At 38.9% G+C, this 15,301-nt stretch overlaps 1 protein-coding gene across 1 annotated transcript in view; it reads left to right on the forward strand.

Moving 5' to 3' along the window:
• The window catches only part of LOC144977463 (uncharacterized), a 195,758-nt gene extending 193,012 nt beyond the window's left edge, over positions 1-2,746 (forward strand). The window contains 1 exon segment of the mRNA XM_078922710.1: positions 2,237-2,746. Coding sequence (XP_078778836.1) covers positions 2,237-2,335 — 99 coding nt within the window. The 3' untranslated portion in view covers positions 2,336-2,746.
• The last annotated feature ends 12,555 nt before the right edge of the window (positions 2,747-15,301 follow it).

Raw genomic sequence — 15,301 nt, forward strand, 5'->3', positions numbered from 1 at the left:
CAACCATTTCTTCTCTAATCAGCTGTTCCATGAGCTTGCAGACGACAGATGTCAGGCTCACTGGTCTGTAGTTTTCTGGATTTTTTCTGTCTCCCTTCTTGAATATGGCTGTGACGTTAGCTTCTTTCCATTCCCTAGGTAGTCTTCCTTCTTTCATCGACTGGTTAAATATCTTGGTTAGGGGTTCTACTAGCTGCTCTGCTAAGTTTTTTAGGATGTAAGGATGAAGATTGTCAGGTCCAGGTGATTTACTCTCCTTTAGGTTTTGTAGTCTCTTCATTACTCTCTCTTCAGTAATCGGCCATTGTGTAGTATCTATATTACTTCTTTTAGCAATATCTGGCAAGTTTTTCTGGTTCTCCACTGTAAAGACACTTGCAAAGAAGAGATTTAGCACCTCTGCCTTGTCTTCATCTTCAGATACCCAAGTGCCATCTTCTTTTTTTATGTCACAGGTTCCCTGTCTTGTCTTTATTTTACTGTTTACATAACTCCAGAATACTTTTGGATTTTTTTTCGTTTCCTCTGCTATCTTGTTCTCATACTTTTGATGCGCTTTTCGGACTATTTTAGTAGTTGCGTTTCTCACTCTTTTGTATTTGTCCCAATCCTCTTCCTTTTTGCTTCTAGAGTATCTTCTATTTACTGCCTTCTTCTTCCGTAATGCCTCTCTCACTTCCTGCGTCATCCAAGGTTGATTTCTTCTCCCAACCCGGTTCCCTCTGCTTTTCGGGATGTTTTTCTCGAAGCATTGGTTAAGTACTCTGGTAAATCTACTCCAGTTGTTTCCTACGGTGTCCTCTATTAGTATTTCCTCCCATTTGATATGCCCCAGTTCCTCTTTCATACTCTCTAGATCAGCCTTCCTATATCTGAGTGTCAGTTTTTCATCTACAGTCTCTGATGTCGCCCTCAGTTTTAGGAATATGGTCGCATGGTCGCTTTTTCCCAGTGGGTGGCTCAGTCTTAGGTCGATTATGTCATTTTCTTCCTCCATCAATATCAAGTCCAATACGTTGGGCTTCTGGTTTTTTCTCTGTCTCGTGGGTTCTTTTATTATCTGTTGTAGGTAGCAATCTTCAATGGTTTCTATGAAACTTTCCTCCAGGCTTCCCTCTTTTGGTTCGTCCATCCCTTTCCACTCCAGTTCCGGCATGTTGAAGTCTCCCATAATAATTATCTCTGAATGCTTTTTTTGTGATGCTCTCCTTATCATCTCCAACATTCTCTCATTATTTTCTCCTGTGCTATTTGGGCTCCGATAAATCACTCCTACTAGTATCTGACTTTGTCCAGTTACTCCAATCGAGCACCAAGCGCTCTCCCTAAAGTCGTGATCTGTGAGTTCCTCTATGGGGTTAACCTTGAGGTTCTCTCTCACCAATAAGTATACTCCTCTGCCGGAAGTTTCAAAATCTCTGCTAGCTATTATAGTGTATCCCTCAATACCTAACTCTGCTATGGTTGGGTGTGTTGTTGCATTCTTTGGCTTAGCTTCTGTTATTGCTATCACATCTGGATCTTCTTCTTCTGCCATAGCCTTTAGCTCCTCTCTCTTATTCATCACACTGTCTGCGTTCGTGTACATGAACTTCAGGGTATTTTTCATATTCACGTGCTGCCCCTCCTTATCATTTACTGGTACTTCTCTTTTTTGAATTTTCTTGTTGTCTTCGAGTCCTTGCTCAGAAACATTTTGGGCAATTGGACTGACATGTTTCCAATATAGTCATTCCTCATCCCAGTCCCAGTCATTTCCTACAACATCGCAGTCTCTCTTTCTTATTTGTTCACTAAACTTTTCCCTGAAAATGACTCTTTTCTTATATATGACTACATCTTCCCCTGCTTCTCGTCTTCTCTTCAGCTCCTCTCTTAACTCCTTGACCTGCTCTCTTTGCATAATTGTTTGGTCAGCTCCAATATACACCTTCTGTAAGCATTCCCGTTTATGGTCTTTCAACTGTTTGCTGTTCCTAAGAGCAGTGTTACGCTGATCCGTTGACATCAGACTTATTTTCATGGGTCTTGGTCTATCTTCTCTTCTGCCCAATCTGATCACTTGCTCTATAGGGTTGAGGCTGTCTTTGTTTCCATGAACCTGCAACTCTTTGAGTACCATTTGGGCTTTTCTTATATCGATATATAAGTATAAATTTGGTTTAGATTTGTTTTGATTTTAAAATGATTTTAATTCTTTTCTTTTTCTTTCTTTTTTCTTTCTTTTTTTTTTTAGCCGGTCGGTATGGTGACGCGAAAAGATCTGGCCAAATACCGTGCAGGAATCAAGAAGGGAATGTTGCATATGGAACAGCTCACTGTTGAGAATAGATAAGTTAAGTGTGTCTACCTACGTGAACATAATATTATAAGAAGACGTAGGCTACACATGTATGTCTGTGTGTCAGAACCCTTTAGTCATGATTTTATACAGGATGTCTGCTTCATGTGCTGCTGTTGTTGATAATAATAGATTTAGGAGTTAATTGAAATTCATAACCAGTTTTTGTTATGAAACAATATATTATTATAAATTGTTATAGAATTTGCGTCGTAATCAACATGGGGAATTTATGTCCCCAGAACTCAGGGCTGATTGTGTCTGTGTGAGTGTGTGACCCACCGCCTCGAAACGGTGTTACGTCGTGTCATAAATTGATAGCATCTAGAATTTGAAATAATCCAAACTCCACGTCATCTCATCAAAAAATCCTTTCATTTCAGAAGCTAAACACGGCAAACGACAACAAACAGGGTTTTTTTTTTTTTTTTTTTTTTTTTTTTGGGGGGGGGGGGGGGCGGCGACGGCAACAAAATGCAAGGGAAGTAATCGTAATAATAGTAAAGACGGTAGTTAATTAATTAATAGTTATATCCCTTTGTACAATCTATGCCATGTCGGCGGTAAATTAACAAACCACTTGATTGGATTCAATAGTAGTCTGATGTCACGTCGCAATGGCCAGCAGCTTGGTTCTAAACAAAAATAATCGGTACTTTTTATTCTTCATGCTGGCTAGAACTTTTTCACATGTCATGTGATCAGAATGTATAAAAGTCAAAACACGATCATAGTTATGTTTTTTCTCCTCGAGATACACTTTTATGCTCGTAAGGGCGTCCGCCATTGTCCCGATAGTTTAGATAGAGCCAGTTACTAAGTTACCATGCGTCATTACGAGAGAAGTGACGTCACGAGTGTTGAATAGTATTGTGTCTATAGATAGAACGAAATTGACGTCACTTGGATCTTTGTTACTATTTTTAGACAGCCTTTGTTATGAGTAGTTCTCACTAAACTGTATTAACCAGACTATAAACGTTCAAGGTTACAGAGTTTTTGTGTGGTGGTCCGTTATATTTCCCAATGGCAATGTTCTGAGTTTCTTAGCCAAGCACACAGCATCTATAGATAGTATGCGCTTGGCTAAGAATCTCACAACATTGCCATCCGGAAGTATAACGGACCAACACACAAAACTGTGTAACCATGAACGTATATAGTCAGGTTAATACAGTTTAGTGAGAATTACTCATAAACGCGGATGGCATAAAAAAACAATAACAAAGACATGAGTGACGTCAACTTCGAACTACGAGTATCTATAGATTGAACGAAATGGCGTCACTCAGCCCTTTGTTATTGTTCTTAGACAGCCATTATAATGAGTAGTTCTCACTAAATTCTATCAAAGCAAGCTATAAACGTTTAATTTCACACATGGTTTTGTGTGTTGGTTCGTTAAATCCGGCTGGCGGATGTTGTGAGTAATTTACCTAAACGTCAATAGCATCGCACCTTGTCGGTGCTCTATTATCTATTAGTAGAATAGATAGAATGAAGTTGACGTCAACTGGTCTTTGTTATTGTTTTTTGCCATCCACGTTTATGAGTAATTCTCACTAAACTATATTAACCAGACTATAAACGTTTAAGGTAACACACAGTTTTGTGTGTTGGTCCGTTATACTTCCGGATGGCAATGTTGTGAGTGTCTTAGCCAAGCGCATACTATCTATACAATGTGTACTGTAGTGGACTGTTGATTCAAATGCTGAAACTTGAATATTATAGTTTTGTTGTTTTTGTTTTTAAATACAAGACTTCGATAATGTTTGTATATTCTTGGGTTGTTGTTTTTTTAATGATAAAATAAGGAGTCCTTTATAGCCAACAATAGGCCCGTGGAGCCGGAGTTTATCCCGGTTTCTAAAGCATGAAATGGACAAAGGCATATTTTTTTGCTATCCTTTGGATAGGATGCTAGTATATCGCAAAGTTCTTTCTGCCAGATCTTACAGATCCAATAACCCAATTCTTGCGGGGTGGACAGGGGGGGGGGGGGGAAACCAGAAAAAAATCTCGACTTCACCAGGGATTAATCTCAGTACCTTTACATGTGAAGCGAGTGCTCTATCAACTGAGCTATCTGGGCCCCTTTTTTTTTAGGATAATGGCTAGGATTTCTTTAACTCACCCAACCCTAACTCCGACTATATCCGTAGTTTACCCTAGTTACTTTTAGCCCATGCCTATTTATTACATTTTTCTGAGACAAATTATAGGCGTAGTATCAAAGCTAATGTTTTTTAGTTTTTGTATGTTAATGTGCGGCTATGTGGTCTAGTGGTATGACACTCGCTTTCGGATCGGAAGGTCCTGGGTTCGAGCCTCGCTCGGCGCATAGTTGAGTCCTTGGAGAAGGCTCTTTACTCACATTCTCTCACCGTACTCAGGTGTAAAATGAGTACCTGGCCGTTAACAGCGTTGTCTCTGTCCCAAAATTTGTAATATCGCCTGACAGGAGTCATGTTTCTTCCTACATGTTATGTGTGTGCTGTTGGCCAGGGACCCATTGTAAAGCGCTTTGAGCACGTTTAGTGGATATTGCGCTATATAAAAGCTCAATTTTTTTTTTAAATGATAGTTGAATAAAACTATCTATGTACACGCGCTCATTTTTAATACAATATTTTAATATCTACATCGTCACGGTCCCAGTCGTTTTAATATTCATTTTATTTTTTATTTTGTCATCTGGTTCACACCGAGATAACACCGTTGTCGGGCGTTAGGTCACATGTTATCATTCCTTTATCAATTGTTTGCTTCCTTTGGTGGAGGGAGAAAGAATTAGAAAGAATGTGTATGCGTGTGTGTGTGTGTGTGTGTGTGAGAGAGAGAGAGAGGGAGAGAGAGAGAGAGAGAGAGAGAGGGGGGGGGGGAGGGGGAGGGAGGGAGAAAGTGTGTGAGAGAGAGAAAGTTAGAGATAGATAGATAGATAGATAGATAGATAGATAGATAGATAGATAGATAGATAGATAGATAGATAGATAGATAGATAGATAGATAGATAGATAGATAGATAGATAGATAGATAGATAGATAGATAGATAGAGAAGAAGAGAGAGAGAGAGAGAGAGAGAGAGAGAGAGAAAGAGAGAGAAGAAAGAAGAGAGAGAGAGAGAGAGAGAGGAGAGAAGAGAGAGAGAGAGAGAGAGAGAGAGAGAGAGAGAGAGACGGAGTAATATTTACACAAGTTAATATTTGTTTAATTCTAAATTTTTTCTGCGTTTGTATCTAAGACAACAGTTTCAGATGACAAAACATCAACAAATCCATTGTTTTCATTTGATTATAAACCAGTTGGATTCAATAGTCTGATGTCACGTCGCGTAGCAACGGCGAGCAGCGTGGGTCTAAACAAAGAAAATGTTATTCTTCATGCTTGCTAGAACTGTTCATATGTCATATGATCAGAATGTATAAAAGTCAAAACATGATCATTTTCATAATGTTTTTCTCCTCTGGATACACTTTTATGCTTGTCGGAGGAATATTTCATAAGAGCGTCCGCCATTGTTCCGATAGTTTAGAGCCAGTTACTAAGTTAGTATGCGTCATTACGAGGGAAGTGACGTCATGACTGTTAAAGCCAATTACAAATAAATCAGGTGTGTCTTTCTCCTGCTTGGACAAATTGATATAAAAATGAACACTGTTAAAACCTTTACTAGTCATAGTCACTATAACAGAAACTTGATTCTTAACATTAAAAAACAAAGAAACTCCAGCATCGATATAACGCAATATCCATTTAACCTGCGCAAAGTGCTTCACGTGGAGTCTAAAGCCAGAAGCAACACTTGACATGTAAAACGAGACGTGATTTTATTTTTCTCCGACAGAGACAACCCTTTTTAAATGGCCAGGTACTCATTTAACACCTGAGTACGGGGACAGAATGTGAGTAAAGAGCATTTTCCCAATGACCCAACTTTGTACCGCTCAGAGCAGAACTCGAACCCTGGACCTACCGGTCAAAAGGCGAGTAAGACATGGGCTATCTTGGCGTTTTGGAATACCCTTTTTGTTGTTGTTACGTTGTTGTTTTGTTGTTGTTTTCTTTTCTTTTTTTTTTTCTTTTTAAATATTTTTTGGGGTTTTTTATTTTCATTTTTTTTATTTTCTTTTTTTTAAAAGCGTTTTCGAGTTTCAAGCGACAACATTTAATTTTTAAATTGGTGTTTCAATTTCATTTCATTTTGAATACTTCAAAAGGCTAATATCTCAAGTATTTTGAATGCCACGAAAAGGGAATGTCTCGAGTGGTTTGAATACCTCAAAAGGGAAATATCTCGAGTGGTTTGAATACCTCAAAAGGGAAATATCTCGAGTGGTTTGAATACCTCAAAAGGGTAATATCTCGAGTGGTTTGAATATTTCAAAAGGGTAATATCTCGAATGGTTTGAATATTTCAAAAGGGTAATATCTCGAGGGGTTGAATACCTCAAAAGGGTAATATCTCGAGTGGTTTGAATATCTCAAAAGGGTAATATCTCGAGTGGTTTGAATATCACAAAAGGGTAATATCTCGAGTGGTTTGAATATCTCAAAAGCGTTTTATGTTGGAGCGTTTTGAATAACGTGTTACCTTTTGTCTGTCAATTGCTTGCGACGCTCGCTCTGTCATCGATCTGGATGGAATAAGGCAGCTTTTTCTCACATTTGTTTTTGACGCTTGCAATCGCCGCCTGTGAGGATCTGCGAGGACAATACACTTTGACTGTCCCATTGTTTTCCTCTTTGTAGCTTTGATAGGATTTAAAATGAGTTGCAAGTGCTGTACAGCTTCTTTAAAATTAATCCTGATTACCCAAACTGTTATGGGCTCGTTGTTTTACCGGAAGTGTACTCTCAGACCAAAGGAAATCATGTTGCCTTTGCAACAGCACCACAACCAACGTAATATCATTTCCAGGTCTGATAACCTAATGCCTAAAGTAATTATGGGCTTATCTTATTTTTACATTGTTGTAATGGAGTTTTATGGTGCTTTGGTTTTAGAGTTATTCCTTTATCTCAATGAGACCTTAATAATTTCTGGATTGGGTTCCTGACCTCCCATAGTGGGCAGGGAGGTACTTACTGTGTCTTCTATCCCCCTATATCTGTTTTCCAACTAGCTTTCTATCTTTGTCTTGGAATGAGATTACTTGGCTTTGTCCTGGCACTGGCCGGGTATCCTGGCTGGGAGGGAAACAGTCAAATGTATAGTTTTGGGAGATGATATTTTTTCCCTTGTAAATCATCCCTCTGTTATGCACTCTATTGTGTTTTCTTTTTATTATATATGATTTGTTACATTTGAGTGTATTCCTCTTAGTGAGGACCTCTGCTTGTGTCTGGATGGACTTTTAGATGATCTCAAACTAGGTACTTTGATAGTGTGCTCTTGGAATTTACATCTATTTCCTATTTGAACCAATTCCTCTTTGTCTTACCTTTTCTTGGGTGCTCTAATTGTAATTCTATAACTTTTTACTAACCCATTTTCTTCCTTTTTACTGGCGCTGATATGACCTTTATGTGTTGCAAGCGCCGTAAAACCCTTAAAAACATAAAAACAACCTTAATAATATAAGTTTTTAGACTTTTACCTAAGCATTTGTCACGTAAAGGGGGTCCCGACAGCTCAGTTGGTAGAGCACTCGCTTCTCACGCAAAGGGACCGAGATCGATCCCGAGTGCAGTCGAGATTTTTTCTGACCCCCTCTGTCCACCCAGCAGTGAATGGGTAGCTGAGTCTGTAAGATTTTGGCGGAAAGTACTTTGCGATAGACTAGCGTCCTATCCAAAGGATAGCAAGCAATTGCTATTGTCCGTTTCACGCTATAGAAACCGGGATAAACTCCGGCTCCATGGGCCGAATGGCTCTGAAGGACTACTTATACAAGGTTGGGTTGTCACGTAAAACACATTTAATATAAAACTTATATATTTTTACAAAAAGTCACACACACACACACACACACACACACACACACACATACACACACATACACACACATGCCTGATCTGACATACTATGAAAAAAAGTCGTATTTAAAATGTTTGCCAGAAAACTCGTCCTTTAAATATCGATTGATTAAAATGATCATCATCTTGTCAAAAACTCTCAAACCTGGGACTTCAGGAAAGACTTCGCAAGTCCCAGGTTTGACAAGATGAACTTCACATTAATTAATCGATCGATATTTGAAGGACGAGTTTTCTGGCCATAATTCTGAATACGTCTTTTTTTTTTAAGTACGCCAGTAATGTAAATAGAACTGGGATAAATGGTTGACGTCCTTTTTATTTTCTTTGGTTTTGTTTGGTTTTAAGTTTGGAAAAGTTTGATTTAAATTCTAGATACGCTGTTTTTGTTCCAGTCTTCCTTATATTTAACCTACACATGTTGTATGATGTTTTGAACGCCTCGAAGGATGTTTTGAATGCCTCGAAGGATGTTTTGAACGCCTCGAAGGATGTTTTGAATGCCTCGAAGGATGTTTTGAATGTCTCGAATGATGTTTTGAATGCCTCGAAGGATGTTTTGAATGCCTCGAAGGATGTTTTGAATGCCTCGAAGGATGTTTTGAATCAACATACACACTTAAACGGCTATAACAAAATAAGGAACAGGAGAGAATAATGTCCGTACATTTTACCTACGTTATTTCAACTGACTTTATGAATGAGCCCACATTCTGAAGGATTCCTGTTGAATAGTGTTCATGAATATACAAATAGCGAGTAGCAAATATATTATTACATTTGTATATTATTATAACACCCCCGTTCTTCTTTGTTCCTATTAGAATACGGATCAGAATAAAATAGTGATATATATCTGACCGTTGTTGATTTGGTGCGCAGATAGATAATTTATGGCGTTATATTATGGTCCATTATATTATTTTGTATTCGATATAAGAATAAGGTGTTATAATAACGATTTTTTTTGTTGTTGTTAGCTTATTGACGGCTTATTGACCTTGAGACAAAATCTCGTAGACTTGGTATTTCGGCTCTTGTGTCAAGATAATGCTAGATATTGGTAAAAAAAATCCTATAATAACAATAGGCTTTCTGAATCCACAGTTTGAAGGATGCATGATGAATATTTCGAGTTTATGTATGTAATATAAACAATTATTCGGAAGAGTGGAAAATATATTTTGTAATAAGAAATGAGTTTATGAGTCTATATCGACGTGCGCTTATTTGCAGGTCTGACTGATTACACAATTCATTATGGGCTCATTGTTACGTTAGAAATCTTCAGTCCTCATCCCGCAGTGGGTAAGGACCACCGATGAAACTTTTCCATCCTCTTCTGTCGTTGGCCAGTCCTCATCCCACAGTGGGTATGGACCACCGATGAAACGTTTCCATCCTCTTCTGTCGTTGGCCAGTCCTCATCCCACAGTGGGTATGGACCACCGATGAAACTTTTCCTTCCTCTTCTGTCGTTGGCCAGTCCTCATCCCACAGTAGGTATGGACCACCAATGAAACTTTTCCATCCTCTTCTGTCGTTGGCCAGTCCTCATCCCACAGTGGGTATAGACCACCGATAAAACGTTTCCATCCTCTTCTGTCGTTGGCCAGTCCTCATCCCACAGTGGGTATGGACCACCGATGAAACTTTTCCATCCTCTTCTGTCGTTGGCCAGTTCTCGTCCCACAGTGGGTATGGACCACCGATGAAACTTTTCCATCCTCTTCTATCGTTGGCCAGTCCTCATCCCACAGTGGGTATGGACCACCGATGAAACTTTTCCATCCTCTTCTGTCGTTGGCCAGTCCTCATCCCACAGTGGGTATGGACCACCGATGAAACTTTTCCATCCTCTTCTGTCGTTGGCCAGTCCTCGTCCCACAGTAGGTATGGACCACCGATGAAACTTTTCCATCCTCTTCTGTCGTTGGCCAGTCCTCGTCCCACAGTGGGTATGGACCACCGATAAAACTTTTCCATCCTCTTCTGTCGTTGGCCAGTCCTCATCCCACAGTGGGTAAGGATCACCGATGAAACTTTTCCATCCTCTTCTGTCGTTGGCCAGTCCGCATCCCACAGTGGGTATGGACCACCGATGAAACTTTTCCATCCTCTTCTGTCGTTGGCCAGTCCTCATCCCACAGTGGGTATGGGCCACCGATGAAACTTTTCCATCCTCTTCTGTCGTTGGCCAGTCCTCGTCCCACAGTGGGTATGGACCACCGATGAAACGTTTCCATCCTCTTCGGTCGTTGGCCGCCAGTCTTTTCATCTCCTGCCAGCACATCCCAGACCTCTCCAGCTCTACCAGAAGGTCTCTCCTCCAGGTTGACCTTCGTCTTCATTTTTTCCTATTTCTGGATGGATTCCATAGCAGGACTATCTGTCCTTGTGATATTGTATTTTGGTTTCCTCAATGTGTGTCCTATTTTTGTACACTACAACAATATTACAACTAGGCCCATAGTTGGGTTCGAATGTCAGGCCTGCATATATTATATTATGTTCACATCGGTCTAGATGCTATTGGATTTGTTGTGTTGAATAACGCCAGTTTTGTTATGACATCCGTTTCATTATGTGATCTATTTCTTCATTGCCTTTGAAAATGATTTATTATTCATCAAACTATGCAGAGAATGATTTTATCTTCTTTTGTTTTTTGTATTTTTTAATTCCAATCGTAAAATTATCACCACAGTGGTTTCCATTCAAAAGCACTCCGGCTACAAGGGAAATCCGGTTATATTATAACTATCAGCACGCTCTGCTTGATTCCCCGAGGACTGTGCTTCTAAACGGAGACCACTGTATTATACCTATTGTTATGACATGCGTATTAATTGTGACTCATCACGTCTATCTGGTATTAAGTAAGAATGGACCAGGCACCATCAAATTAAATCGAAAGTCAAAATCTTTAGAAATGGGAAATTTGGGTTTTCTGGTGTTTTTCTGGGTTTTGGGGTGTTTTTTTTCTTGTTTGTTTTGTTTGGGTTATTTAACTTTTGCTTTTTTTTGTTTGTTTGTTTGTTTGCTTTTGTGTTTTGTTCTTTATTGTTTTTGTTTTTGTTCTTGTTCTGTTTTGTTAATGAAACGCGATGAATGAAACACCACAGAAAAAAGGAGATATATGAGAATGGCGTTAAGTTGATTTACCTTAACAACGCTATTCTCACTAACCTCATTCGTCTGTAGTATTTCATTCATCATTTTATTGATAAAGGGGAAACCCGAAACGTCCAAATTATGTTTTCATTCATTAAATTGGAGCTCGCATTCAATGTCACGTTGTTATTTATGTGCATTATCTGGTTGATTTCATTTTATTGTTGTGCTGACGAAGGGTTTGTACCCGACATGTCCATTGTCCGTACTGTCCCTATGCGAAGCCTTTCCATTGGCAATTGTCACCTTTTCTGTAGTTGATTTAATTCCAACATTAGTACCAGATAGACATGGTGGGGCACACAGACATTTTGTGATTTGAAAAGCCTACGTAGGTATTTTGATTTTTTAAAAATCGTATTCCACGTGAGACGTGAAAGTGTGAGATCGGAGGGGGGGGGGGGGGGGGTTGATTGGGAATGAGGGGGTTTGGAAGTGTGGGGAGCGGGGTGAAGGGAAGGCAACGGGAAGGAGGGGGGGGGGGGGGGAGGAAACGGGATTTTGATTGGCCTTTTATTATGATGTTTTAGTTTTATATTTATATCTCAGTTTGGTTGTTCAGTTCTTCCCTGATAACCTTTATTTATCCCTTGATTTCCCCTTATAGTTTATAGTGTTTGCATCCATTCCTCCAACGCGAAGAAACAGCTTTGGAAGAGGACTTTGAAAATAAATAATAAAATAAAATTCCTTTTATCCATCCAGTAGTAGGGGAAATTTGTCTCTAGGGTCTATTCCAAGGGAAAACTGGAATAATCCAGGCGTCAGCCGCGGTATAGAGCATTAACATGATCTAGGGCGAGGTGACTTGCTCAAGGCCACACACTTCGAGAAGTCCCAGGTTTGAGAGTTTTTGTCAAGATGAGGGTCATTTAAATTTATATCTATATTTGAAGGACGAGTTTTCTGGGCAATTTTTTTAATATGGGTTTTTCCAGAGTACGGCAGTGCTGGCTGTGCCGTAATCTCTAGACTACACCAGATTACACAAGCTGTTTCCAGAGAAAGCAATAAAGTTAAATTATGTTTGGTCCACGTGTATTTCTTTTCAGGTCTAGTAACCCAAATTGTTGTGGTCCCATTGTTGTAATAAAAGTGTCCATTACAACAATGTTAAAGGGTTCGGTTATCAGACCTGCAAATAAGTACACGTTGTGTTTGGTCATTTTTTAAAGTTTGTTTTTAAGGGTTTTACACCGTAGTTAAATTGACAAGGACTAAAGACATAGAGATGGTTTAGACTTTTTATTTTCCTTTTATTTTAAGTTCTGACATATTGGTTGTTTATAGTTTTAAATAGGTGAATTTTATAAAAATACAGTATGTTTGATAAAAATGTGTGGGATTACAACTTAATGATAAATCATTGCAAAAAATGTGCGGCTATGTGGTCTATTGGTATGACACTCGCTTTTGGATCGGAAGGTCCTGGGTTCGAGCCTCGCTCAGCGCATAATTGAGTCCTTGGAAAGGCAGTATCTCACCGCAAGTCTACCTACCAGCTTTGCGCACCATGTTTTATTTAATTTGATGTCATAAGTAAGAGTTCTGATGCGCCTAAAATGAAATAAAACATGGTGCGCAAAGCTCCTCTGTAAATTTCAGAATTTTGATCCGCTGATCGTTTATAATTCCACATTTTTATCAAACACCCTGTATATGAGTGCAGCCCCCCCCCCCCCCAACACCACCACAACTCCCTTCTCCCTCCCAATTTTTTGAATTGACACATGTATTTCCCCATTCATTTCGATACCCCCCAAAATGCAATCCATATTCACCAGTCTTAGAGATACAAAGCTGCTGCCACGAGCTCTGGACTGTAAAAAGTAATCAACAAAAATTAATAAAACAGCTTCCCAAAAAACAAAAAAACAAACAAGGAACGTTTCGAACTCAAAAATCCCTTCTTCAGCCAACAACAAAAAAACAATGAAAGCATAAATACATTACTAAAAAACCGGATCGTTGATTGTATTTTTATTTTGTTTTAGTAATCTATTAATGTTTTCATTGTTGGCTGAAGAAGGGTTTTGAGCCCGAAACATTTCCAGTTTTGGTGTTTTGTTCTTTTATGAAGCTGTTATATTATTAATTTCTGTTTATTAATGTTTACAAGTCTTGATATAAACGTTGGTTTGGCGGTATTCCCATTACAACAATGCAAATGGTACAACTTGGAGATCGAAGAAGTAATAAAAAAAAAATTAAAAAGTGGAAAAATACAATAGAAGCTTTAACATATGTCCATGGGTTCTTACGGTTATTCTTCCTTTTATTTTTATTTCATCTATGTGGTCTAGTGGTACGACACTCACCTTCGGATCAGAAGGTCCAGGGTTCGAGTTCGAGTCATACACAGAACAGTGCAAAGCCGAGACCTTGGTTACGGCTCTTTATTCGCATTCTCTCATTGTACTTCAGGTGCAACACCTGGCTGTTAGGTGTTGTCTCTGTCAGTGTCAGAAAAAAAAAATGTAATATCGCCTATCTGGCATCTTGTTTTGTCGTACATGTTTTGCTGTTGGCTAGGGACCGCTAAGTGAGCGCTTTGAGCAAATATAGTGGATATGCGCTATATAAATAATGCTCAGGGTCTTTTTTTTCTTGTTGACAAAGGGGAAACCCCAAAATGTCTTTGTGATTGTGAATGAAATTAAAGCTTCAATTCTACTTTTTCATTATTTATTACAACAATGTAACCATGACAACTTGGGCTATTAGTATTATGTAACCATGACAACTCGGGCTATTAGACTTAAATAAATATACATAGCTTTATCCCCCCTTATTTCTAAATGACGTCATCACTCTTGCAGCTTGAAGTTATTCCCAAATGTTATACCATTCCAATGATAGTTTTATACAAATAAAAATCTCCTTTCACTTCACAATTCTGTTTGTTTGTTTCTATTTATAGGGGTGTTGTGGCCCTTGCGACGACGCTTAGGTCATTTCAGCGCCAGTAAAAAGGAAGATGATAGAAAGTTGTAGACATGAAGTTAAAAATCCCCGAAGAAAACAAAAGACCCAAGGAGACTGGATCAAATAGGGAACGGAAGACTCCACAAGCAAGCCATCGATGTGCAAATTTGGACATGACCTAAAAGTCCCATCCATCACAAGCAAAGAATCCGCTATGAAGGACACTCAAATGTTAACTTACTTATCCGTAGAAGCAACCACCTGAACACTAGCCCTTCAGTCTTGTGCCAGGACGCTCAAATGTTTACAAAGTACAATATACAATCTACAGTATTGAAAACTAATAATTATAACAGAAAACACGACAGTAACCAGGGTTGCCAATTCAAGAGGAAAAAGTTAACTTAGTTTGAGATTATCTAAATGTTTCACCCAGATACCAGCACAAGATCCCACTAAGAGGAATACATTCAAATGTTTACAAATCATGTTTAAAATTTTAAAAAATAACATTACATAACAGAGAGATGAATTACAAGGAAAATAATATAATTTCCCAAAACTCTAACTATACATAGAGTATCCGGCCAGGGCCAGGACAAAACCAAGTAATCTCATTCCAAGACAAAGACAGAGAGTGAGTTGGAAGACAGATAAAAGGGGATAGAAGACGGTAAGTGCCTCCCTGCCCACTATGGGAGGTCAGACCTGGGAGTCAGGAGGGTTAATGTTCCCACTCCCCTCTTTATTATGTAATATATAATAATTGATTTCTATAACACACAGAATACACAAAAGGGGGGGGGGGGGGAGCTCTGATAAGCACTAGAATAAGCATTGATAAAGGGATAGCTCAAAATAAAATGCTTGAAGACACAAAC

This window comes from Berghia stephanieae, chromosome 7, assembly GCF_034508935.2.
Source record: "Berghia stephanieae isolate SIO BIC M18660-M18661 chromosome 7, UCSD_Bste_1.3, whole genome shotgun sequence".
Taxonomy (NCBI): Eukaryota; Metazoa; Mollusca; class Gastropoda; order Nudibranchia; family Aeolidiidae; genus Berghia; species Berghia stephanieae.